This window comes from Equus asinus, chromosome 6 (genome assembly GCF_041296235.1).
Source record: "Equus asinus isolate D_3611 breed Donkey chromosome 6, EquAss-T2T_v2, whole genome shotgun sequence".
Taxonomy (NCBI): Eukaryota; Metazoa; Chordata; class Mammalia; order Perissodactyla; family Equidae; genus Equus; species Equus asinus.
In genome coordinates this window covers 72,003,521-72,028,901 of record NC_091795.1, presented here as the reverse complement: position 1 = coordinate 72,028,901, position 25,381 = coordinate 72,003,521, and the positions used below count along the sequence as shown (strand labels likewise).

At 44.6% G+C, this 25,381-nt stretch overlaps 1 protein-coding gene across 1 annotated transcript in view; it reads left to right on the top strand.

The window, feature by feature from the left end:
- The window catches only part of VIT (vitrin), a 104,635-nt gene that overhangs the window by 38,677 nt on the left and 40,577 nt on the right, over positions 1 to 25,381 (top strand). The window contains exons 4-7 of the mRNA XM_014832936.3: positions 6,290 to 6,446; positions 12,124 to 12,257; positions 17,362 to 17,439; positions 24,745 to 24,939. Coding sequence (XP_014688422.1) covers positions 6,290 to 6,446; positions 12,124 to 12,257; positions 17,362 to 17,439; positions 24,745 to 24,939 — 564 coding nt within the window. The remainder of the gene's footprint in view (positions 1 to 6,289; positions 6,447 to 12,123; positions 12,258 to 17,361; positions 17,440 to 24,744; positions 24,940 to 25,381) is intronic.

Here is a 25,381-nt window from a genome sequence, read left to right as displayed (position 1 = left end):
TTGTAAACTAAACATAAGTTATTTTTAGAGACACAAACTTCTGTGGCTGCCCAAAGGCTGTGCTGGCACAGGTAAGGTAACCTCAGTTACCCCATCATTATTTCATCACATCCTTCCATGGAGTATGGATAAAGGTCTTTTCTCAAGCCTGGCAAGACCATTAGGTAGGAGGATCAACCTTTGATAGACTTTGAAGTGCTTAAAGCTTGAGCTTGGGGTTGTCTGCAGCAGCATGCGTCCTTTACTAGGTTTGTCTTCATCAACTATTTCCACCGCATGTTCAGTGTCTCCTTCAACTGTTGCTTGATATATTCTTCTTAGAAATCTTTAAAACCAAGCAAAAACATTTCTTTAACCTCCCAATGCTGCACATCTTCTTGGCAAAAGCTCAGCTCAGGCAAGAGTGTAGCATAGTGTTGGAATCAGACATATGTGGGTTCAAAGTCAGCCCCACCATTGACCAAAGCTATAGTTTCATCATCCAGAGGGATGTTGTCCCAACATTAGCTTGGCGACCGTGGCCCCTCAGATGTCGGATTAAACCTGTGTAAACACCAATGATACAACCTTTTTTTAAAAGTCTGGAGCTCTTCCCATGATTTCTGGAGAATCTGCAATGTACTTCCTCATGATTTTCTCTACCAAGCCCCTCCTGGGCTCCCATGGCCTTCCTGTCCTCCTCTGCGCTGTGACTCAGCTACTTTACCAGCTCCTACAAAAAACATCCCCTCATCTGACATTTTGCCATATTTTGGAGCCTTTACTACAGATTTTCAAGGATCTACAGAAGGGGTCACCTTGTGGAGTGCGCAGTCTTCTTCCAGCACCACTTCATTCCACCCTCCCCCTCTCTCCCTTGCTGTCTCATGCTCCATCCTCCCTCTCCCATTTTATAGGTAGACTCTTTTCCTTGCCTCTCTGAACAGTTCAGCCCACATGCAGGCCCTTGGGAGCCCAGCCTCTATCCCAAGTAGGCTTGTCAAGAAATTTCTCCTGAAAAAAATATTGTGCAGTCCTGAAAAGAGTTCTAGAAAAAACAATTGTTGACATCTTGGTCAGAGTGGAACTGTTAATTCGTCTAGTCCCCATGTGATTTGACCCCTGCTAACCTCGCAGACCTCATCATGGACCTCTTTCTCTCACTCACTGTGCTCCAGGAACACTGGCCTCCTTTATGTTCTTCAAACTGCCAAGCACATTCCCACATCAGAGTTTTTGCCCTGCCTCTTCCTGCTGCTTGAAAGGTCCTTCTCCCAGGCCTTTGCTGGCTGGCACCTTTCACTGTCCAAGAAACAGTGATAAGAGAATAAGTAGAGAGGAGTACAGAGACCAAATCTTCTAGGGCCTTGTAGACCAACTTCAGGAACTGGAACATTATCCTAACGGCAATAGGAAGCCAATTAGGGATCTTAAACAGGAGAATGATGAAATCTGATTACATTTTTAAAAGCATCACACTGGCTGTTCAGTAGAGAAAGGACTGGGGTGAAGGGTATACAACATGGAAGGAAAAAGACAAGATAGGAGGCTGTTGTGTTAATAGTCCACACAGGAAATGTCAGTGACTTGGAACAAGGTAGAGGTACAGAGAAATAGCAGATTTGGAAATAAGACTAATAGGACTTGTAATGGGTTGGTTTCATTCATTCATTTAATCATTCGGGAGACGTTCTGTTGAGCAGCAGTGAACAGAACAGACAATAATCCCTGCCCTCCTGGCGTGTATGTTCTAGTAGATGAATGAAGATATAAGTGGAACCCAGACCTTGAAAAAGTAGCAGCATTTAAACCAATGAAAAGGAAAAGGGTTCCAGGTGTGAGAAAAGATACAAGCCGAATAACACACATTTGAAAATTACCAGGGATAGTATTGGCAAGCCCTGAAGTTCCATGGAGCCAACTGTGGAAAGGACTTAAGGATTTAGGAATTTTTCCTCGAGGCAGCAAAAAGCTGCTGATGGTTTTTGAGCAAAGATTCAACATGATCAAAGACTGTTTAAGAAAAATGGAAAAGAGGGCTTTGCAAAAGAAGTCGTTACAAAAGAAGAATTAACGTGACCTGGTCACTGGGTGTCAATGGCCATTTTTATTTCATTAAACTTTTTTTTTTTGCATAATTCTCTTAAAAGTAGAATTTTACTCTAGTCGAATATCACAGTCCAACAAAATCAAGGTTAATATCAAAACTATTTATGCATAAGTGTTTTTATGTTGTAATAATTCTTCCTCATTAACAGCCAGGAGGCAAGCCTGCAACGAATGGCCTCCTCTTATTGATTAGGAAATTTGCTTTCTAGAAGAAATGTGGCTTGCGTGGGATAATTGAAAAGATGAATGACAAAATAAGAAGTAGAGTGTACGGTTTGATTTGGCTCACTACATCATTGGCCTATTGTATGTGACATCACCCAAGAATCACTCTGTTATTAGAGCAGGCAGGAGACCAAACCCAGAGCAGAAACATTTGCAGTTCTGCCTCTAACATTCCAACTTCGCATGAAAATAGTGGCTCAAACACTACCAGTTTTGCCCAGGACCCGTCTGAGATCAGTGCAACAGACATTCCTTCAATGAGCAGCATCTAAAGGTTATCCCCTAGTTCTAACCGTCTGGGTTGCAAATGATTCTTCTCTTCGCCCTGTGGCTGGTGCCAAGGGCCTGTGGGAAGGAATCCTTGGCAGATTTTGAGATGCTCTAATGTGGGCTCTGTCGTGAAAGTGACAGTGACCATGAGAGGGCCTTACAGGTAACCTTAAGGAATCCTAAGAGGGAGAAGTAGAGCAGACGGCCAAGGAACAGGTTTCTGCAGAAAGGGTCCACTGATGTGGTTCTGGGCTCCGCCAGGACCCTGTAACATTAGCCTGAGGTCTCCCTTGGCACGAGCAACTGTCCACCCTGGAAGGAATGGAAGAGTCTGTCTTCTTGCTTTCTCCAAATGAATAAACCACTTTATGACTTCCAATTAAGTTCTCCCCTGAGGTTAATAATGGGGTCCGCAGCACCCCCGCCCATCCGACTCTCCGTTTCAGCATTTGCCAAAGGTCTTCCTGCTCCCTTCAGACCTAAGAATGATGCTTCTTAAGCTGCCATAATTTTGACTTGTTCTCCTAAGGAAGTCTTATTTCCACACTTTTAAGATAAAACCCAGAAAAGGGGGAACAGAGATAAAATGAACCTAAGCAACAAAAGAGAAAGAGAGAAAAAGAAAACGTAAGCTGTCACCATTGAAGAATTCAAAAGTCTTCAGAGGAAATGCAAAGATGAACCATTTCACCGGGGCCTTCCGTGGACGGATGGAAGATTCTTGGAAGGCTAAAGACTACTTCACAAATAACTAGGAGAATACTGTAAAGAAATAAACCATGGTTTCCATATGCCCAAAGAAGAGCTGCCAAAAAGATGCAAATGGCTGCTTCTGCCCTGCTAGATTTAGACATTACACTTTCCAGTGATTTTAGCAATTACTCTGAAAATTTTAATTAGCTCCCTCTCTCCAGCTTAATGTTCTGTACAAATTTAACAAATATTTGACCTTTAACCTCACTTTGCCCCTGCACCCTGTTTTCCCCAAGTGCACAAACGTATGTTCTGGATTTCATTTTCCCAACTGTGGGAGAAGTTAATTCATCAATTTTGCTAATCCAGTCAGGTGCAGATAAAGTAAATCTTATTCAAGGTACTTCTCAGGGCTTTGTAAAAACAAAACAAAACAAAAAACAAACAAACAAACAAACAAAAAATGCCCCTAAAGGAAGGGGGAATATTTGATTAGCGGACAGAAAAATATTCCCATGTAACATTTTTCCCCTGGTCTTTTTAAACCAGCTATTTCGTGGGAAATCCTATGGCATGCGCTGTGTGCACCCTGAAGTCTTTGAACTGGTTTGGTCATGGTATAACACTCATGCAATAAACTTTTAGATAGACTCCATTTACTCGACTCCAGAAGATTTGGAGATCCAAAATCTTAGGGGGCCAAAGTCACATCCAAGTTGAATCCCCGTTCACAGAGCTTGTCACCTCCTATTTCAAAGAACTAAGAACCAAGAAGGGATGCTTTCCTTTTCTTTACATCTAAGGGAGGAGATGCATTTGGGAGTGGGGAAGCGATCTGCGGAAGGGAGGAGAGCTGAACGCATTCGGTTACACCCAGGGACCAGACAATTAACTAATTTAAGGAGAGACTACTCAGCCCCTAAATTGCCTTTTTAAAAAAGTACTCTAAGTCTCAAAATAGTATATGTAGCCTTGAGTATCAGGGTTTAAAAGAATGAAAGACAAAAAGGAAATAACTTCGGAGAGGAGGCAACCTGCGGTGGGGAGAAAGAAACCACAAAACTGTCTTAAGCACAGTGCTCCACTTCTTAATGTCGACCACAAATTGTTTTTAGCCTGTGACCAAACTCAGCCTCTGGGCTCCCAGGAGAAGGACTTCCCAGGCTGGCCCCGCCCTGATTGTCTGGGAGGGGTATGGAAGAAAAGAGCAGGAGTTCTAACTTCAGTTCTCCATCCAGTCTAACTGAGCAGCAACTCTGCTCCATTTAGGTATATTAAGGGTTAAAAAAAAGAACATGCATTTTGGATACAGCTGGAAGCCATTAACAACTCTGAGACCATTTCAGTAACCCAGTGAGAGGGTGGGTGGCCTGGCACAGATCCTGAATCCATGTGTGCAATCACAGGCTCAGTACTGGGCGGGGCTTAATTTCTACCTCCCACTCAATGCAGAAATCTCCTCTCCATCAGTTCAGTCCCTGCTCGTGTGCGCCCAGCCCATTCACGGCTCATGAGGCAGCCCATTCCTTCAAGGGCAACTTCAATTACTAGAAAGTTCTTGGCAAAATTTGCCTCTATAGAAAGTCTGCCCTTTAGTTCTAGCTCAGCCCTCTGGTGTCATAGCACACAAATGTCCTACTTGTAAAGACAACTTGGCTCCAAATTCTCGCCTTGTTATGGCCAAACAACCCATTTCTGCCAGCCAGCCTTCACGTGTGGTGGTTTCCAGCTGCCTCCTGAGCCTGCTTACTCTTTGCCTGTGCTCATGTTTTCGAGTCCCTTCTGAAGAACGGGGCCCAGAACGGAACACATTCCCAGCTCCAAGGGCACCAGCATAGTATCGTCTAGGAGACCTTTTCCTTTCAGGAGCTTTTGAGGGAAATTTTCTTCAAGGAAGATGCAGCCACATCCCGTTTTAGGTACTGCCACTAGAGCATCTACTCCACTTCACACCCAGGCAAGCTTTCAGCTCCAGAGGACTTGCCTGCTGGATAGTGCTAGCCCGGCAGAGGCAGTCACAATCTGAAAAGGAGGAAGGAAAGGATGAATGAGCTTCCCCTGGATGCTCAGAAGGGGAGGGCCCAGTTTCCCACCAACTGTTGAGGCAAACAAGAAAAGATCACTTCAATCTTGTCCCCCGATCTAGGACATATCCTCTAGGACCAAGACAAAAGATCACTTTCATTGGGGCTGGCCCCATGGCCGAGTGGTTAAGTTCGCGCGCTCCGCTGCAGGTGGCCCAGTGTTTCGTTGGTTCGAATCCTGGGCGCGGACATGGCACTGCTCATCAAACCACGCTGAGGCAGCGTCCCGCATGCCACAACTAGAAGAATCCACAACGAAGAATATACAACTATGTACCGGGGGGCTTTGGGGAGAAAAAGGAAAAAAAAAGAAAATACCTCTTAAAAAAAAAAATCACTTTCATTATCTATCTCTCTTGTCCAAAAACCTTATGTTGAGTCCCACATCCCTCACAGAACACAAGTGCTCAAGCCTCGTTCCCCAGCATGGGGCCTCTGTTGCAGGAGGCCAATCTTGTCCCAGCCGGTCCTGACCCCAGGACCCAGGCTCCCTCGTTTCCCTTCCTGGAATACCTTTCCTTCCTCTCGTAAGTTTGTCTGAGAGTTTTCTTCTTTCCTGAGCTACTTCCAGAGCACCTGAGAAACCAGTACTCACTGGCCATGGAGTCAGGATGACATTTCTGGCCACCGGAGGTGGGTCTTTTCCCAGAGTTCTCTTCTTCAGTAAACTGATGGCCCAAATAAGCACAGGAAGGAGCCTTTTGTTTTTGCTCTCAGCAGGTTAAATGCAATGGATGGTCATTGTTGTTCTTTTTGTCTGAGGAATGTCCTAATTACGTCTTTGCTTTCATTATATGGAGGGGATCCAGGGTCAGCCCAGACTCTGGCTTTTAGAGATTAAGTAAATAAACAGTTATGACCTAACAGAGTCACCCCATGTATAAGCTGTTACCACAAGGTGTAATTTTGACCTCATCTTGCATTCCCAGCTGTGCCTCAGATCAACTGTGATGTCAAAGCTGGAAAGATAATCAATCCTGAGTTTGTTGTGAAATGTCCAGCAGGATGCCAAGACCCCAGATACCACGTTTATGGTACGGACATCTACGCATCCTACTCCAGCGTGTGTGGCGCTGCAGTTCACAGGTGGGTAACTCTGAGCTACTTAATAACTAGCAATCGGGATTTAGGTAGGGAGCCTCCGGTTCAGAGTTGCCTGATTTAGCAAGCAAAAATGTACAAATTTAACTGGGCATACTGTATTTCATCTGGAAACCCTATGCCATGGGATGACCCAGACGCCACGCATGGTCCTGGATCTCCTTTCACAGAGCTCTGTGGAAAGGAGGACTGACTTCTCTTTAAATCTTAATGGGAGGAGAAAGGAATTCTACTCTTCTGTGTTCATGACAAGGAAAACAAAGCCCTTGATGACATAAACCATTTTTTTCTACCCTTTTGTGTTGAGCAAAGAAATAATAGAAATGTGACTAAGGAAGGTCCAGAAGATTGGAGAAGAAATGTCACAGCTGTGGTGATGGCCTGGAGACAGATGGGAACAGGAAAAGGGAGAAGGAGGGTGACAGGTGGTCCTGCTTGGTCAGCTGTTGGTTTGGGATCCAGGAAGGAGGACAGGAGGTATGACATGCTTTGGACTAAGTCACTGCCTAAATAAGCAGAGGCAAAGTGACCTTCTCAGAATCCTCATGCCTCTTTTGCTTAAGCTTGGAGTCAAATCACAGGGAAACTCATGTTTACTTAATATCTTTGAGACTAAGGCTGCTATGTAAGTGTCGAGCACTTCACCTATGTTATCTTATTTAATTCTCACAATTCCCCTATGTGGTATCTACTACTATTATCCATGTCTTAATAATGAAGAGAGGTTGGATAGCTTTTCTAAGCCACACCTTTTAAAAAGTATCAGAGTGAGGACTTGAACCCAAGTCCAGCACCCACGCTCCTAACCACTGCCTGGCACTGCTTTGAGACATGGCTTTTGAGTCAGTGCTTGGCTACTGGATCCTGGATGAAGTTTCTGAGCTATTCAGGCTTCTGATGTCTCTTTTTCTTTCCTTGCACACCAGTCAGTCGATCGTTTAGTGGTGTCTCTGCCAGAGAGAGATGAGGATGTGACATTCATTCCCTTCCAAGGTGTCTATTCAATAGCCTTTCTGAAATTCGGGGAAGAGGTAAGGAAAAATCTCTGCATAAAATTAGATTTAAGGGGCAGGCGTGCTGACACAGCAGCTAAGTGCGCACGTTCTGCTTCGGCGGCCTGGGTTTCACCAGTTCGGATCCTGGATGCGGACATGGCACCGTGTGGCAAGCCGTGCTGTGGTAGGCGTCCCACATATAAAGTAGAGGAAGATGGGCACGGATGTTAGCTCAGGGCCAGGCTTCCTCAGCAAAAAGAGGAGGATTGGTAGATGTTAGCTCAGGGCTGATCTTCCTCAAAAAAATAAAATAAAATAATTAGATTTAAGAATTACTAGTAGATTTTGCTGGCAAACTCCTCTTTTCCCCATCACCACAGAGAGATGATGAGCTAACTGGTGTTTTAATGGGAGGGGGAGTACGAAGGCTCTATTAAGCATAAGTATGGAACATTGAAGAAAAACACCACCAAACACTGTTCTTAACTCCAGACTATGGAGTAAAAATATTTTGTTTTCACCCTGAAATCAATTTCATGCAAAAAGGCAAGAGGTATGCAAATCTACACACACATGCATGTGCAGGAATATGCGTTTGCATGCCCACACACAATTATTTACATACACATGTGCTTATACACACGTTCGTGCCTCCCACACACACTTGCACACATGTGCGTGCTCACATACAGCTTTACTCACACACATCTGCATGCCCATACAGCTCCACAACCATCAGCACTCTCTGATCTGTGTCTGTGTAGACACTGACACCTGCTACAGAGGCTGAGCCTGTCTTAAGGTTGCCTGTATTTTTCCAACTGTGATTTGAGATGGTTGGCACTTGCTTCCTCTGGCATTTGCTGACTTTTTCTTGCCTTGCCATTTTTCCTATGTAGTACAGAGCCAAGTGAGTTAAGTTGACCTCACCAAGATATCATAACGACACTGTGATTCTCTGACACTGTGATTCTCTCCTTCTAGCATCCTAGGGTTGAGATGACTCTAGTTGAGGTTGAGATGGGGCTGCTGTTGGCATCCTCATTTGTTAGAAGAGGAACTGAAGCATACGGAAGTTAATTAAATTGCTAGTTAGTTGCACATTCAGGATTAGAACTTATGTCCCGTGACTTCCAGCCCAGCTCCCCAGATGATAGATTTACATGAGAATTGGGAGGGGTCCCAGCACTGCGTAGTGTATAAAGTGAGGACGTGAAGGGGATGCAGACTTTGGAGCAGTCAAAGTTGGGAAAGGCTTTATGACGGATGGACACACCTCTGGGGAGAAAATAAGAAGAGCGTTGACAATGACTAGGACTCAGCAATCCTAGTGTTTGGGTTGGAGTGTAGGAACTTGCTAAAAAGAATATACATGAGGGCAGAGGGGCAGAGGAGAGCCCGAATGTTTCAAAAAACAAGATTTGCCACTTGAGCATCTGAGTGCCATTGTAGCTTCCTGGACCAGTGACTGATACAGTGGGAAACTATTTGGAAAGCAATATCACTGTCCACGGGGAGGATGAATAGAAGTCTTAAGGGAAAACAGATAGGAATTTTGGATCCTATCAGTTCCGTTTTTCACAAACAGAACAAGTCGGTTTTCAGAAGGCAAGATTTAAGAGAGAGAATGTGTGTGAGTTGAAAGTACACGAGGGACCGTTCATCATGGTCCTGCCAGAGTCCCCCACAGTCGGAACTGGGAAACTGCAGAGAGCATACTTTGATTTAGAAATTAAGATTTAGCTTAAATTCATACCATATATCATAATCAGATGTCTTATTATGAATGATTTCCTTGATTCTTTCAAACCAAATGGATAATGAACATATTCGACACATCATATTTTGGCTCAGTCTGGCCCTGAACTAATTTCTGTATTTAAAGTGGGCCCAAGTGCTGGGGATGGGGGAGAATTCTCTGTGCTGGGCAATGAAGAGGCCGTCTCCATGCAGAGCATTCTTCACACTGATTTCTGAACAGAAGCCTGCTATGAGAGTGGCAGCCATTCAAAACCTGGCCTCAAAGTGGGCAGTCTCTTTTCTCCGAGCCAAGAAGCCAAGAAGTCAAGGAGCCAAGAAGCTGGCACTCAGCTTATCCCAGTCCTCAGGGTCAGGGAGGAGGCAAACCTCAAGGCCATGTTCAGCAACACACAGGGTGTCTGAGGAATGCAAAGAAGTGAAGCTGGTTTTGCTTTCAGAGAATATATACAAAGTTCCTATATCTGAGGGAGGATACAATTAAGGTCACATTTACATAAATTCTCTAAATTACCATGGCTCTGAGTCCCCATCTGCCACATAAGTGAAGCCACAGCCTCTTTCAGGCTCTCTCCTTCCTCCCGTATCTCCTACAGTGGTCCGGTCTCTGGTGCCTTCCACCTCTGTAGACTGCAGTTGCCTCCTGTAGTTTCCAGACCACTGATCTTCCCAGGATCGGCCCTTCCCTAGGAGAATGTCTGGGAATATCCATGTCCTCCAGTTAAGTCCACCCACAAGATGAGGCTTCACTCTTGTCTGCCACAGGAAAGCCTCATGAGAACACAATAGTTCCACATCTGCACCTTTCCTAAAGTCTGAGTTTTCAGTCCTCCATAACCCTCACAGGGGATGTCCCCAGCCCAGTGCGGCTTGAGAACCCCCTGGGCCCTGTCCATCCCCTTCAAACTGCCCAAAGGAAGCTCAGCACAGGCCGCTCCTGCCCTCACTCTGATGGCAGCTGTAATGCTTCTGACTTTTAAACAAGAGCAAGTACCTGCGCGCGCACACATTTTCTCAACACAATGGAATATAAATCCAAGGGCAGAATAATTTCTCTGGGGGAAAATAAAAAGGTAGAGTTATTTCTATTTCCCTATTAATTATAAGCAAAGGGACCATAGGATAATTTTTTTTTAATAATTAGAAATTTCAGCCTATGCTAGCGGTGTGATAATGAATGTTTAACAACCAGCTCACCGAAAAGGGGTAGGGGTGCTGATTTACCAATTTCTGTGGTAGAAATCCTCCCACCAAGGCTGATTGCAGTCTACCAGTGTGAAATGAACCAGCTTGTACAATCCTGAAAGCTTAACAATTGGCTTTCGCAAGCCAATATGAGCATCTCCCGCACACCACTGACAGGCCTTCCAAGGCAGAAGCATAGAATATTGTTCTTTCTGTAAGAAAATTTCCAACCTGAATGGGAGACAAAATTAACTCAAGAAATTTTTGGGAAAGAGTACAAGACCAAATAAAATCAGTCTCAGATGTGAGACAAGATTCTAAAACGTTGTTAGGAAGGGGCACAGCTAAGTCACGTTGGAATCTCTGTGAAGGAGATGTTGTTGGACTGAGCTGCACCTGGCGGCTGCACAGGCCCAGTCAGGCAGAAGGGGGACCCAAGTTTTCCAGAGCGAAAGGGCAGCATGAACAGAGACGTGTGAGTGGGAATTGTGTGTCCATCAGGGTTGCTGGGACCAGCCTGGCTGCAGGCAGATTGATTCTGAGAGCTCCTGAGGAAAGAGAGGGCTGGGTTGCAAAGAAGTGACGGAATGATGAGGACTTGGTGTCTGGAGATGCCTGTGCTTTTGAATCCCAAGTAGCAACTGCGACCAAGGGGGACAAATCCAGGATTCCGAGTCAGTTAGACCTGGGTTCAAATTCTTGCCTTGCAATTTACTAGTGACAAAATCCAGAGTGAGTCACTGAGCTTGTCTAGGCCTGTTTCTATGAAACAGGAATAACAGCATTCCCTCCACTCCACAACTCACAGGTTTGCCTGGAGGACCCAGTGAGATACTGTATGTGGGAATGATTTTAAAGCAATCAAGTGCTTCACCTGTCAAGTATTATTATCATTTTCTTTCCTTCTGGGTCATTGGGAAGTTGGGTGTTGAAAATTGTTGACTCACTACGAAGGTGGGAGAGAAGGAAATGGCCACTCTCATTCCTGGAGGGAAGGAAGGGTGTTGATGGGAACAAATCTAAGTACTTTTTTTAGCTCCCCCATGCCATAAATTACAGATACCCAAAGGAGCCATTTTAGGCTCTGGGGCAAGGAAACGACAACGTGAAAGTGATAGCTAAGAACCAGAATGGAGCCCCTGCCTCACGTGGAAGGAAAGAGGTAGATATGTCGGTTGCTGTCACATCAGTATCTAAAACCTTCAAAATCCTAGAAATGAAAGAGACAATCTCCAGACTTTGGGGACTCTTTAATGAGTTTAATTTAGCTGCACTCCTTCCTTCTCTGGCCCAACATAAAAGGAACAATTTGCTTTAAAAAATGTCTTACCACCCTTTGAAATAACTGGAGTCATTCAGTGATGTCACAAAACCAAACTGGAAATTGTCAGGAAAGAGGTTTTACTTAAAAGAACTAGTGGGAATGAGGAAACCAAAGAAAAGAAATTTGGTGGCGTGGTGGCAAAGAGAAATTCTTGACAGATGGAACCATCAGGTCCTGTAATAAGAACGAGATGGGCATTCCTCCCAAGAGGTCAGATGCCGGGCTGTGCAATGGAGGCACCATTCTTGAGGACTGGGCTGCAGGTCAAGGTAAACCTTTTCTTAATGTCGCTGCTTTCGTATTTCTAAATAAAGATGGTGGCTGGTTTGATAATCTGTTGATCACGTCAAACAATATTTTTTTGTTCCTTCTTTAAAAATTACTTTTTCTCTCTTCATAGTGGTGTGCTCGATAATTCAGGAGGGAAAATACTTGTTCGGAAAGTTGCTGGACAGTCTGGCTATAAAGGGAGTTATTCCAATGGCGTCCAATCATTATCCCTACCACGATGGAGAGAATCCTTTATCGTCTCAGGTATGCCCACACGCTGGAGAGAAGCTGCTCAGCAAGGGCGCGTGGGTTAAGCGACCTCATGGGATGAAATGTGCTCTTCTCAATGTGCTATGAGTTTGAGTTTATGGCCCACGTCCTTTCATAGAAATCTGAAGCATTAGTTCTTCTGATGATTAGAATCGTGAAACAATGAAATATAATTACAGTGCTAAGCCACTACAAAGTCTGGGAATAGGAAAAAGCTCCAATTGCTCATTTTAAACACACTGCAGTTATCTATAAGTTCAATCAAACTTGTAATTAAGTGAATTACATTTAATAACTTGGGTTTTTGAACTACTCCTTTAGTTAGGCCAAATATGCCTCGTATCTGGAAACTCATTCCTTGAGATTTCTGGCAAATGAGTAGATAGGGACATAGGCTCTTAGAGGACTGAGCTATAATTTAATTTGAGATTTCTTTTTATTTAATTAATTGTTTCACTAGTCAGTTCCATTATCTAGCTCCATGGGATTTTATAGATAATCATGTTCAATCTTTTTGCCCCTCTTCCAAAGAGGTAATTAGTAGATGAGCTAATGACTAGTGTGAAGAGGTGACCAAGTATCTCTGGACTGCCATGACCTGCCCTCCGCCTTTTTTCTATTTTTGTGAATTTCCCCAATCTAATCTTTTATTCTGAAAATTTTAAAATTTACATAAAAAATGTAAAAATAGTACAGTGAATACCCATATTCCCTTCACCTAGATTCACCAATCGTTAATGCTTTGCTCATCTGCTTTATCCATCTACCTATCGTCTGTCTACATTTTGTTCTGAGCCACGTGAAAATGTGAAAATAGCCATGCTGCAGACATCGTGACAGTTTATCCCTCAATACTTCAGCACACATCTTGTAAGAACAAGAACATTTCCCTAAATAACCACAATACCAATACCACACCTAAAAAATTAGCATTGATACAATAATATTCTCTAATAAATAGCTCTTATTCAATTGCATCCAATTATCCTAAAATCTTTGTTACGGTAATTCCTGCTTTTCTGGAGGCGGGGGAGATCTGCAATCCAATCAAAGATCATCCATCGCATTTTGTTGTCACATCTATTTAGTCTTTAATCTATAACTGTCTATCACCGCACTAGCTTTTTTGGTCATGGATGCCAGTGACATCTTTAAGTCCCAGCCAGTTGTCTAGTACAATATCCCACACTCTGGACCACAAACAGGTCCAACGGTTTTACTCATGATTGGATGCAGGTTAAATATTTTGACAAAGACATTACCTAGGTAGTATCATAGCACATCCATTGTGTCATATCACAATGGCCATGTCAGGAGGCACGTAATGTCAGTATGTCCAATTGTTAGTGATGCTAAATCTTATTACTTGGGTATTTTACAGTATCTCTCCATGATAAACGTACTTTGTCATTAATAAGCAATCTGTAGGGTGATGCTTTGAAACAGCATGAATAGCTTTTTCCCCAATAAATTTTATCCAATGGTTTTAACATCCATTGATGATCCTTGCTATAGCAAGAATTACATTAGTAATTGCACAATTACAGTTGTTCTAATTCTGTCATTCCTTCTACATTTGTTAGTATTCTTATATAAAGAAGAGGGGTTCTCCCCCTCTCCATACATTTTTTCAAGTATCCCTATGGACTCACGGATTGTTTTTAAAAATACAATATATTATAATCCATTATCATCATTATTTTTTTGGTGCTCAGATTTTCCAAGTTTGGCCAGTGGGAGCCCTCCAGTCTTTTGACTTGCCCCCATTAATGTTTGAGCACAGCACGATGTTCTATCTTCACCTTACGCTTACCCTACCCTGGGCTCCCATTTTCTCCAAAGAGGCTCCACAGGATTTTGAACTACACTCTCTAAAACCTTCCTGGCGTCTTAATAAGATTAGGAGCCATGTGTCTCTCCTGAGAAGGAGCCACCTATGGAAGACCAACTGAAGCAAGGAAGAGAGAAATGTCTCAGAGCAGGTCTTCCAATCTGGGTGGTTTTTTAGCACCTTTAGCTGTCCCATGCCCCAAACCCTGCTATCCTACATTGTTCAAAGTTTTAATAGGGCTACAAACAGACCTTTTAGGATTCTTCTCAACTTGAGCAATCCCTGTTTCCTCTTATCTATGGAATTCTGCACACCTACGGTTCAAATTAGACCGGTTTCTACGTCAGAGAGTGGAGGTCATCAACCACAGTACTGACAAATAAAAATGGCAAGCAATGGGATATATTGGAGAATATGAGGAAGCCATTTGGTATAAACCTAATTCGGCCTGACCTTGTCTTTCCAAAAGGGCCTGACCGTGGCTGTTGAGCATGCATTGTATATCTGCTTTAGATATTCCCTCTGGCAAAAACAAAGGCCCTTGAGATAAAGGTGCAACTTCCCTCCCCCTCCCAATGTTGGCATTCCCTTGAGGATTAAGCATCTTTCCTTAGGCTAGGAACTGATTGCTGCGCTCACCTGTGACCACCCAGCTCAAGACAATGCTTGCCTCCTGCTATGCCCTCTGAGATAGCAGATGCACTACCTGTTGTGTCCATCAAGCACTGTACCACAGGGCAATCTTGTGACTATTGTGGGAGGGACATTGCAATCATATGTAAAGCATCCTCATTGGGGGTATATAACCACTCTGTGTACCTGACTTCTTTGGTGCCCTTTCTTGCTTTGGGAAGAAAGGCCCCGGGCCATGGTCCTCAGATTTCAGCTCAGAATAAACTCACCCCAATTTTCATTTATAGATTGGTTATGGACTATTTTCGTGGACAGTACCATGACGTTTGCCTCAAACAAAACATTCAGCATAGGGGCCGTATGAAAACGCTAAGGTCTAGAATACAAATTTGTTGAGCCTAGAGAGAAATGTAATCTCCACATAGGTGTTTACCAAACAAACAGGCTTAGCCAGCAGTCCAAGAATCCCAACAGAGGTTTAAAAGAAAAATTATTTCCATGAGAGTAGAGATGTTTTGGGTTTTATAAATGAAAATCTATCTGCTGAAATTATTCTCTGTGTCAACTTCCATGTCCTTTCATTCCACCTAGTGACATTTTTGGCCAATGGTAATAAACATTTGTGCTTCTGCAATGGCTAGGAGTCTCTTTCAAATGGATGAGCTAGAGCGCACTGCAGCGTAAGGGGAGCAACTGACTGGTACTAAGAGGTGTTCCCCGTTGCTCAGAGGCTCACAGCTAACAAGTTTAGCCAGATCATGTCAGAATCTTCCTCCAAAGGCTCATGCCTCTGTGACTTTTCTCTAGGTTTTCATTTCTAATTTTCACACGTCACTGTGCTCCTTCAATTAATTGACTTTGGCAGGCTGGGAGCCGAGGGCGGGGGAGGGGATGTGCATTTTTGGTCAGCTCGATCTTTTGACAGTCCAGGGATGGGAAAGGTCAGAGAGGACCCTCCTCATACTGCCCGTTTGTTCTTTGATCCACGTTTCAGAAAACTCAGCTCATGCTCCTTTTCCTTCTGAATAGAAACAGAAAGAACCGTAGGATTTTAGATGTGAGAAGAATAGGAAATAGAGACGATGTCTCTGCAGTGCTCTGTTGATAAAGGGAGGCCCACAGCCAGGGGGCCCTCCTTGGGTCTGAAATAACCTCAATCATTGTCTGTGGAGCAAGCCCAATCAAGGGCGAGGACCTCAAATGCCAAGCTCTGCTCCCAGGTGACTTTATTGAGATAAAGTAACGCAAGTAAGCTCAAATATTGTGCCTCATCCTCACTTTGAGTGACATTTATGGATAATACCAAAATAACCTTTTTGTATCTCTCTAGTGATATATCATTCCAAAACATTTTAATTTCTTTTTCCATTAGACTCCTACAACTTTGCAAGTAAGTTGGTCCATATCTTTATCCAAATTTCCTGAATAAAAGAAAAGAGAGTCTCAGAGATTGGGCAGTTAATTAATGGTAAAATAGAAACAGAAACCTAGATTTTCTTACTGCCCATCCCAGGCCTTTCCTGAGACCCTGTCTTCTGTCTGCTTCATGACTCCACAAGCCTTTGTGCTAATAGGACCTTTGGCAAAATCACGCACTAAATTCTGTTTCACCCCCCGGGTCTCCTCCCCAAGCCCCATCCTATAAAAATGTTCCCTCAGGTTGAGAGTTAAAATGCCTTCTTTATCGGACATAAATATTGGATAACCGGTGAGACCCCTCCCCAGGGTATTTGAATTTGAACAGAGATCCAAGCATTGAGATATTCTTTCTCTGAATCAATATTTATTGAGCATCTACTACAGTCAGACACTGCTCTAGGCACTGGGAATTCAACACTTACCAAGTGAGACAAGTTCCTTGCCCTTAGGAGGCTCCTACATTCCAGTGATGCTTTGACTTTCCTTTTCAAGGAATCTCATCCCGGGGTTTTTCAGGCATTGCTCGCTTCACGGTGGAGAAAGGCTCTGCAGACCACTTTCAGTCATCCCAGGCTTGGTACTCTCTCACCCAGCCCCATCAGCCGACCGTTTATCTTTTTTATGCCTCCGCTGTTTCCCTTATACACGTTAGCATTCCTTCTCCTCACCTGGCATCTCAACTTTCTCTCCCTGGGTGGGCAACAAATGGTTATTTTCAAGACTGATCTATGTTTACCTACTTTAAGGTTTCTCTAGTGCCGCGGAATTCAAATGGCTCCCATGGGGTCCATGAAAGAGAGAGGGAGTCATTCATGCACAGCCAGCCTGGGAACCGAGCTCTCCAGCGTCCGAAAGGAGAGCACGGGCAGTGTTTTTACATCCATGTACTGACCTCATTAAACATGCGAAGCCACATGTATGAAAACCTTAGCTTACGTGTCACATCTTCACGGGCAAAATAAGAGTTACTAATGTTACTCTGAGTCATGCTCCGTGATTCCATTTTATTGCTTCCTTTCTAATATTAATAAAACACAGGCTACACAGAAAAACAGAATTCGACTTGACTTTCCTATTGTAATCAACAATTCAGTGCCAGGGAGACTGATTTTACTGCACTCAAGGGAAACAAATTGGAAGGAGGGAATCAACCTCTCAGAACAGAACCATCTAAAACCTCGAGCTCTAAAAATATTTTTTTTTCCTCTTTTGCAGAAGCTAAACCCCAAAAGGGTGTAACCTATCCATCGGCTCTTACATATTCATCATCTAAAAGCCCAGCTGCCAAGGCAGGCAAGTGTTCCTGTGTGATTTCATCTAAATCTTCTGAGTCCGTAAACACGCAATATTGTGTTTTAGGAGATAGGGTAGAAATTAACGTCTTAACCAGTCAAGCCCCACTGACTCTGGTAATATTTTAACAGATGCCAGGAACATGGGCACAGAAATCAATGGGATCAGATGGCTGGGGCTGAAGAGTGAGGCCTTCTTTTCTGTTTTTTGTTTTCACAATTTGGAGGTTGTCTCTGTGTGTCATTTTCATTCAGAATGGCTGCTGCCTTGAATGTTATTGTACTGTTACATTAGAAGACGACCTGACATTCTGTCTGGAAATCTTCCCCGGCAGCTGAAAGGGAAAAGGCTGTCTCTACTTAGGTATGAAATGAAGCAGAGAGGATGATGTGGCTTATGTGATAACAGCAAGCAGCTAATCTGAAGAACCCAGGCCAGAGAAACGCTGTCTATGAAGTCGTGCCGACTCAGCTCCATGTGAACCACAAAGCGGGTACAGGTGGACCTCAGGCCAAGAAAATACCTTTTTCTAGTTTCCGTGTTAAAGCGGGAGCTATGCTGTGCGTTATTGTGTCTTTGGGGGTACTTTGATATCCCACACAAAGAGAAGCTCTGAGTTGCTTTATAATGGGATTTTGCATTGCTTCTAGAAACTCCATGGGCCAGCTGATTTCGTTCATGTACTTAAGGTGGACACGGTTTAAGAATAGCAACAGAAGCTAGCATTTATTCAGTATTTGCTGTGTGCCAGGCACTGTTCCAAGAGCTTCACCTGATTATTGCGTTTAATCACCCCAACACCACCATGGGTATGTACTATTCTTAGCCCTAATTTACAGTTTGAGGAAAATGCAGCGCAGAGAAGTTTAGTAACTTGCCTTTTGCCACACAGCAAGTAGCAGAACTGAGAATCAAACCCAGACAGTCTGGCTCCAGAAACCCCTCTCTATATCATTATCCTACATTTTCTTATGCTAATAACAGTGTATATAAAGATTCCTGATTTGAGAAGCTTTGGCGTACAAATAGGAAATGGTTTTCATTTTCTCCCAGTTATTGCTCCAACTCTATCTTTAATAACTTCTTAATTATTCCAATAATCTAGACTTGTTTTTGTTTTAATTGCAAGGATACAGCTTTTCCCCACCCCTTACCCCTAAGACGGCAGCAGATGATGGCAGCTCATGGACCACTTCTGAGATATCACCTGTCCTCTTTTGGTGTGTGCACAGAGAAGAGGAATAGGTGACAGAGGTCTCCTTAAGGGACTGGCGAGTGGATGGAGGGAGGGTGGGTGTCCCTGACCTCTCTGCTGTCTCAGCTAGGGCAGCAGTTCTCAGTGATTTCTGAGGAGGAGATATGTGTGGATATTTGCAGCCAGGGGGCAGTGTTCAGCTTTATCCTGGGCCCCTCTTACTGGGCCAAAGGTCTATGCCCCATCCTTTTCTCTGAGTTCGGTGTCCCATCCCTTGGCCCAGCAGCCCCCGGGGCAGCCCCTTCCCACAGAGCCATGGGAATGACTGGGATTCTCCTCCCTTCTGGGGTCTGAGGAGAACTGGGATGGGGCAAGGTCACCATTCTCTTCCCATCTCACCTCACCTTTGGCCTCCTGAGCTCTGCTGGCCCAAGCCCCTCCAGCAGCACCCCTCCCCCCTTCAGACGTGATCCCTCTGTTCAAGTAAGCCCCCAACTTCAGGTCAAGCACGCGAAGAGACCACATGTCAAGCACCCCCTATTTCTACCCTGAAAGGGAGAGTACTTCTAAACTGCAAGAATACTCCCCAGAACTTTCTCCACAAGCTCCGCTCCTGCAGTGCCCCTGGTGGGCAGGGGGTGCTGTGGCTCAGAAGGGTGGGCAGGGAACAAGAGGCCTGTCTCCCCTCCTGGCAGACCCTGTGGTCTTGGTGAGTGATTCTCTTGAAGCCCCTCCATTTGGGTTGGGGAGGACAAAGCATGGAAGAAGGGAGGCAATATCCTCTTACCCTGAACACTGCTCTCCCCAAAAGGTGGCTACTGACCCCCCTTCTTCTGGTCCTTTCCTTCTGCTGACGGGCCTGGGTGATGGTGCGGGTTCTACTGGAATGGTCCCACCCATGGGAAGTCCAGAGACACCTCTCCTCAATTAGAACAGGGGTAGGAGAGGACTTCTGGTTTCAGCTTTGGGCCTTAGCCAGAATGCAAGCAACGGGAAGAGTCCTGACAACCTCTTATGACTGTACCTGTCAATTATCGAGTGTTTTCTTTGTGCCAGACACCTGTACTACACACTGACCCTGAGGCAGAGTACTGGTGTCTTCCCCATTTTCAGATAAGGAAGCTGACCCTCAGTGAGGTTTAATATCTTGCCCATTACCATTCTAACTGGCCCATACAGCACCCAAACTCTGATTGTATCCCCTCAAAGCAGGTAACGTTGGGCGGAGAGAGGTGGAGGGGAGAGAAACTACAGCCAAATGACGGACAACTTAGATCGTAAAATCCATTTGATTTCTATGTCCTCCACAGCAGAGACCATTTCCAAAACTTATCTATCTCCCCCAAGCACCGTGGCCCAGCTGACGGCCCTCCACCCCCAGCAAGCACGTGTTCCATAAGCCTGACTCACTAATGTCCAGGAGGAGCGTGGGAGAGCCAGGAAGCCTTTCTTACACTTTGCTCCTCCTAAATTAAGAATTAGCAAAAGCCATAGTTAAAACATCAGGTGTTGCTATGTCACTTGTCCCCTCTACCAAACCGTCTCAACCTTCGATGACACTCTCAGGTATTACTATCCCTTTATAAGATCATCCATAGTTGTCAGAGTCTAAAAAACTAAGTTCATTCATTCATTCAATAACCATGTAGTGAGCATCTTCTATGCACCAGACTCCAATGTAAAAGAGAGACTTTGGGTCTCACCCACCTTCAAGATAGAAGGAGTTATAGTTGAAAATTTTAAAGGAAGTAAAGTTTAAAGTTATAGTCACCAATTCAAATAAAAAATTCCAATGAGAACCATAAACAGGCGGCCCCCTTTGTTGCTCCTCTTCCTTAAATGATAAAATTCCTTTAGAAATTGGGGGACGCAGACAAGATGGAGATATAGGGCCAGCAGCTGTTCAGGTCTCAGCACGCCCCTACAAAATCCCTCTTCATCTCTCCAAGAATGTGAGTTAACAGGTAAATCAGGTTAGGATGACGCCCCCCACCCCGCCACCAAGCATAACAACCTTCTTCCATGGGAAATTAGCTCACTCAAGAAACAGAAAGCATCTTGACTTGCCAAGTGCAGCTCCTGCAAGGACAGACATTCCTGAGATTTAAATGCGTGTCCCCCACCCGCCCCCCCGGCAGCTCGCAACCAGGGGCAGGCAGCTGCCATTTAGCTAGAGCCTCAAGCTGCTCTGAACTAAATAAAAACCGGTGAACGTTGATTTGTAGAAGTTCACCGAAAGCTGGGAGGGCACATCGCTGGCGCTGCAGCAAGAGAAGGGACAGTAAATCTTTATTCGAGGCAGCTGAGCAAGAGTGTCAGGAAACCCCCCTCCTGGCTCCCCTTGGCTGTCTGCGCAGCCCCTCACCCCACAAGAAAATCAAGCCCAAGTTTATTGTAATCGATTTGACTTCCCAGGCCCCTCCTGCCCTCACTGCCTATACCCACCAAGGCCCCCTTCCCCGTCTTCTGAGACTAAGACTACCCCTGCCAGAACCCTAGAGAGACCTCAGGCCACCCTCTGACAGGAACACATTCAGGGATCTTAAAGCTACTCATGACTTGCCTTCCACTTGGTTCCTCTTTTGTGGAAAAAATTATGGAATTTGGAAGCAAACAAATGTGGGTCCAACTCCTGGCTCTGCTATCAATTGTCTGTGTGACCTTAGACACCGTTCTTGACCTCTTGAAAAATCTGTTGCTTATCTTAAAAATGAGAATACTTGCATCGACTTCCAGGATTGTGATTAATATCAAAAGTGAATGCTGATGTAAAAGAGGCCTCATGGTGGCCTGCGCATAGCAGATGCTCATTAGATGCCCTGCCCTCGTGGATACCCCTGAGGCATGTCATGAGTTAGCCCAGGAAAAGCCAAATCCCCCATCACTCTGACCTCCAGGATTGCTGCTAAACTGGTTCAGTTTCTCCCAGTCACCTCACGTGTGATACCAACTGAGGAGAGGAGGGGGCATAGCCTGATGAAAAATGTCAGCTCCTGTCATTTATCGAATGCCTACCGTGTGCCAAGCACTGTGCGGACCCCTTACAGACATGATCTCTGATTATGAAAACAGCCCTGTCACGTAGGTCTGAACACCCCCATTTTACAGGAAAGGGAGCCAAACTCAGCAAGCTTTAGTGGCCAGGCTGGTAAGGACTGGAGCCAGGAGTCCAGCCTAGCACTGGCTGTGGTTCTCAAATCAGATTTCCAAAGTCCACTCCAGACCCAGTGAACCAGAGTCTCTGTGAATAGGGCCCTGGAATCTGCATTTTAAGCCCTCCACTGTAGTCCTACTGATAGGCCAGGCGTGGGGAGCTCTGAGGACCTCCTGCTGCTGTTGAGAAGCTGGCTGTCTGGAGCTGTTCTTGACCTTGTCCAAGGACTAAGACGTTAAGAGGTTAAAGGAAGTTTTGAAATGTTTTCCCATGAAAATCTTTGAAAAGAGACCAAACTTCCTTGTATCTGAGGTTGTACAAAGAAACTGTTTTACTGGTTTTATTTCAAATTGTGAGAAAAGAACCTGGTCCCATGAAGAATTCACTTTGGGTCACATCCGGCATTATGTTCAGTGAGGAAATGGGAGCAATCATGGCAGAGTATTTTCTCTGTCTTCCTCTTAAAGACAGTTCTATTCCATGAAGGAGAGTAGGCAAAAACAACAGCCTGTGGAAGACCATGGAAGACCAGACAGGGCGCTGTTTGTTGAATTTATGACATGCTCAAAAGCATCTGTGTTCTAAGCAAGTAACACTAATGGCTGCCCTCAGGATATTTAATCTGCTCTCTAGTAAATCAATATTAGCAAAGGCAGACTGGGGTGTTCAGAAACCTTGGAATTAGCCAATGGTGTGAGAAAAAGAGAATCCAGATTTTCAATACCTAATAAGTTTAAAGTGACAAAAATATTCACTATTTTTGTAGAAGTTTTATTTTTAAGATAATTAATTGGGGTTTAATTAACAATTTGCAAGTAAAATGTACTCTTAGTTTATTTATTTATTTCTCTCCAAATTAATGATTATATCCTATTTCATAAAATATACAAACGATTCTAGTAAATGGCTTTTCCCTCCATGAAGCAGGTCAAACCTGGGCCTGCATCTCCCTAAAGAGGCATTAGTGCCTGGTAGCATTTACCAGAGGGGAAAACAGAAGAGCACTTTAGAGAAATTAGAAACTTCCCTAGGACTTGTTATGGAAGCTCAATTCCTTTAAAGTACTGGAAGTGTCATAAATCACGCAGGTTCAGTTTTGCCCAAGGATGGCGTGAAAACTGGCTGAACCCCCGAGGCCACTGCCAGCTCTTTAGCAATTTGTCTGGCACAGATTACAGGCAGATTTAAAGGCGACCAACTGTTAGCGAGAAACAGGGTAAATGAGGGATCTGCTTCCTGCCTTAACCAGCTAATGCCTGCAAGGGTAGACCAGATGGCCGAACTCCAACCCAATTCCAGGGTGCTGTTTGCTGATCTACTCTTCTAAGTCAATGCTGTGATGCTCACAGGGAGTGACAGTGTCATGGTAGGGAAACAAGCAGGTACCAGTGCTGGGCAGTGGTTCTGAACACCCCACCACATGTCTGTCTGCACGGCTGGTCTGGGGCTATAATTGGACACCATTTTCCCAGCCTGCTATACCATGTCAAAGAGGAAATTGGATGGTTCCCACGAAGAGTGCAGCACCTTCTTATCTCACATGCTATCCCCTTGGCCTGCTGTCCTGTGTACCAAGATGCATCGTCCCTAAGCAGAGTTAACACTACTGCTGGGAAGTTGTGATAGGCCAAAAAATGCCCCCTCCAAAAGATATCCATGTCCTAACCCCTGGAACCTGTGAATGTTTCCTTATATGGCAAAAAGGGGAGGGGTTGGAGGAGACTTTGCTGATATGATTAAGGATCTTTAGGTGGGGAGATTATCCTGTGGATTATCTGGGAGGGCCTTAAATGCCATCACACATATCCTCAATAAACTGGAAGCCAGGGAGATTTGACAGACACAGAGGAGAAGGTCATGTGAAGATGGAGCAGAGAGAGAATTGAGGATGCTGACCTTGAAGATTGGAGAGGTGCGGCCACAGGCCAAGGAATGCTAGCAGCCCCCAGAGACTGGAAGAGGCAGGAAGCAGATTCTCCCTTAGAGCCTCCAAGGGAGCTCAGCCCGGCCAATACATTGAGCTCAGTCCGGTGATACTGATTTCCAGCTGTTGGCCTTCAGAACTGTGAGAGAGTAAATTTCTGTTGTTTTAAGCCACGAGGTTTGTGGTAACTCATTACAGCAGCCACAGGAAACTAATACCGATGCATGGATATAAAAGCTGGCATACCCGCTTCTACCCGGGGGGCCCACAGTCACATGCAACCAGTGGCTGTTGTTTCCTCCCAGGACTAGGGTGCTGCTTACTTCTGGGGCTCTTTTGTATCTCGTTCTAGCACAGACCCACGGTTCTCAAGACAATCCCCAATGCCCAATGGGAAGCCACTTGTCCCCTATACCTTCAGAGATACTCTCAGGGTGCCCAGAGTACTAACAAATTGAGATTCATTGTGGAAGCCATCAAAATCATCACACATGGATGAAGAGCACAATGCAGAAGTACAGTCTAGATGATCCTTACCACCTAATTAGTTCTATTACTCCATTTTACAGATGAGGAAACTGGGGCCCAAAGGAGTTAGTTGACTAGTCATGAACCAATTTAAACTAATGCGTCTAGAATGTTTTCTCTAAGAGTGAGTCTTAGTGGAAGCCCTGAGAGTACCTCCCATCACTAGCCCAACACTAATTGAAATAGCAACAGAATGTGTTCAATGAACCATTTCTTCTGGTGTCTGGGAAACTAATTTGGCAATTCATCACGTTCTGCCTTGTCTATGTTGCTATAGTTTTGAGCTGTCACAAGTATTTTATTGTTATTTAAGCTTTGGTTTGCTTATTGGCTTATTGCTCCATCCAGATTGTACATTCCTTTAGGGCAGGTGGATTTCATCCTGCATGGTGGCTAGCACAGGTCTTAGCTCATAGTTAGTGTTCAATAAACATGTATTTATTTCTGTCCTGAATGGCCTACCAGCTATTTTGTAGGCCCTGGTTAATTCCATCTTTCTTACAGGTGAGACCACAAAAGCCTATCAGAAGCCATCAGTTCCAGGGACAACTGCACAGCCAGTCACCTTGATACGGGTACTAAGGACCACCACAGCCGAAGCCACCCACACCACCACCTTGTCAAAGCCATCCCCATCTGCAGGCTCTTCCACCAGCAGCCCCAGACCACAGCCCATGGGCCAGAGGAGCCAGGAGCTGGGTCAGTAGGTAGACTGTGTGTTGCTATGTACTAGAAAGGAGGGAGATTGGGTTTTTAGAGTAACAGCTCTCTCTAAATGCCTGTATGTAGTTCCCATCTCCCACTTTTTAAGCTGGGTGAGGGGGGACCACCCTGAAACATGGGCCAGGGCTATGTGGTTGAATCCTAGATTCAAGGGATAAACTTGAACCCGATAATCATTCAAGACTGAGCTAAGAGCTAAGCAAATCATCTAGAAAGGGCTTAACATAGATTCAAAAATAGGACTGCTATTATCATACTTGGGAAGGTAGGATATTAAGTGAAACTTTCCCATCGCAAAATCCCCATTTCTCCCAAAGCTCAGTTGAATGGATAGTAGGTTTCTATGGAAATACTCTTGGGTTTTGTTTTGTTTTAAGTGACAAATTATATACTCCTGGAAATCTTCAAATATTAGAAA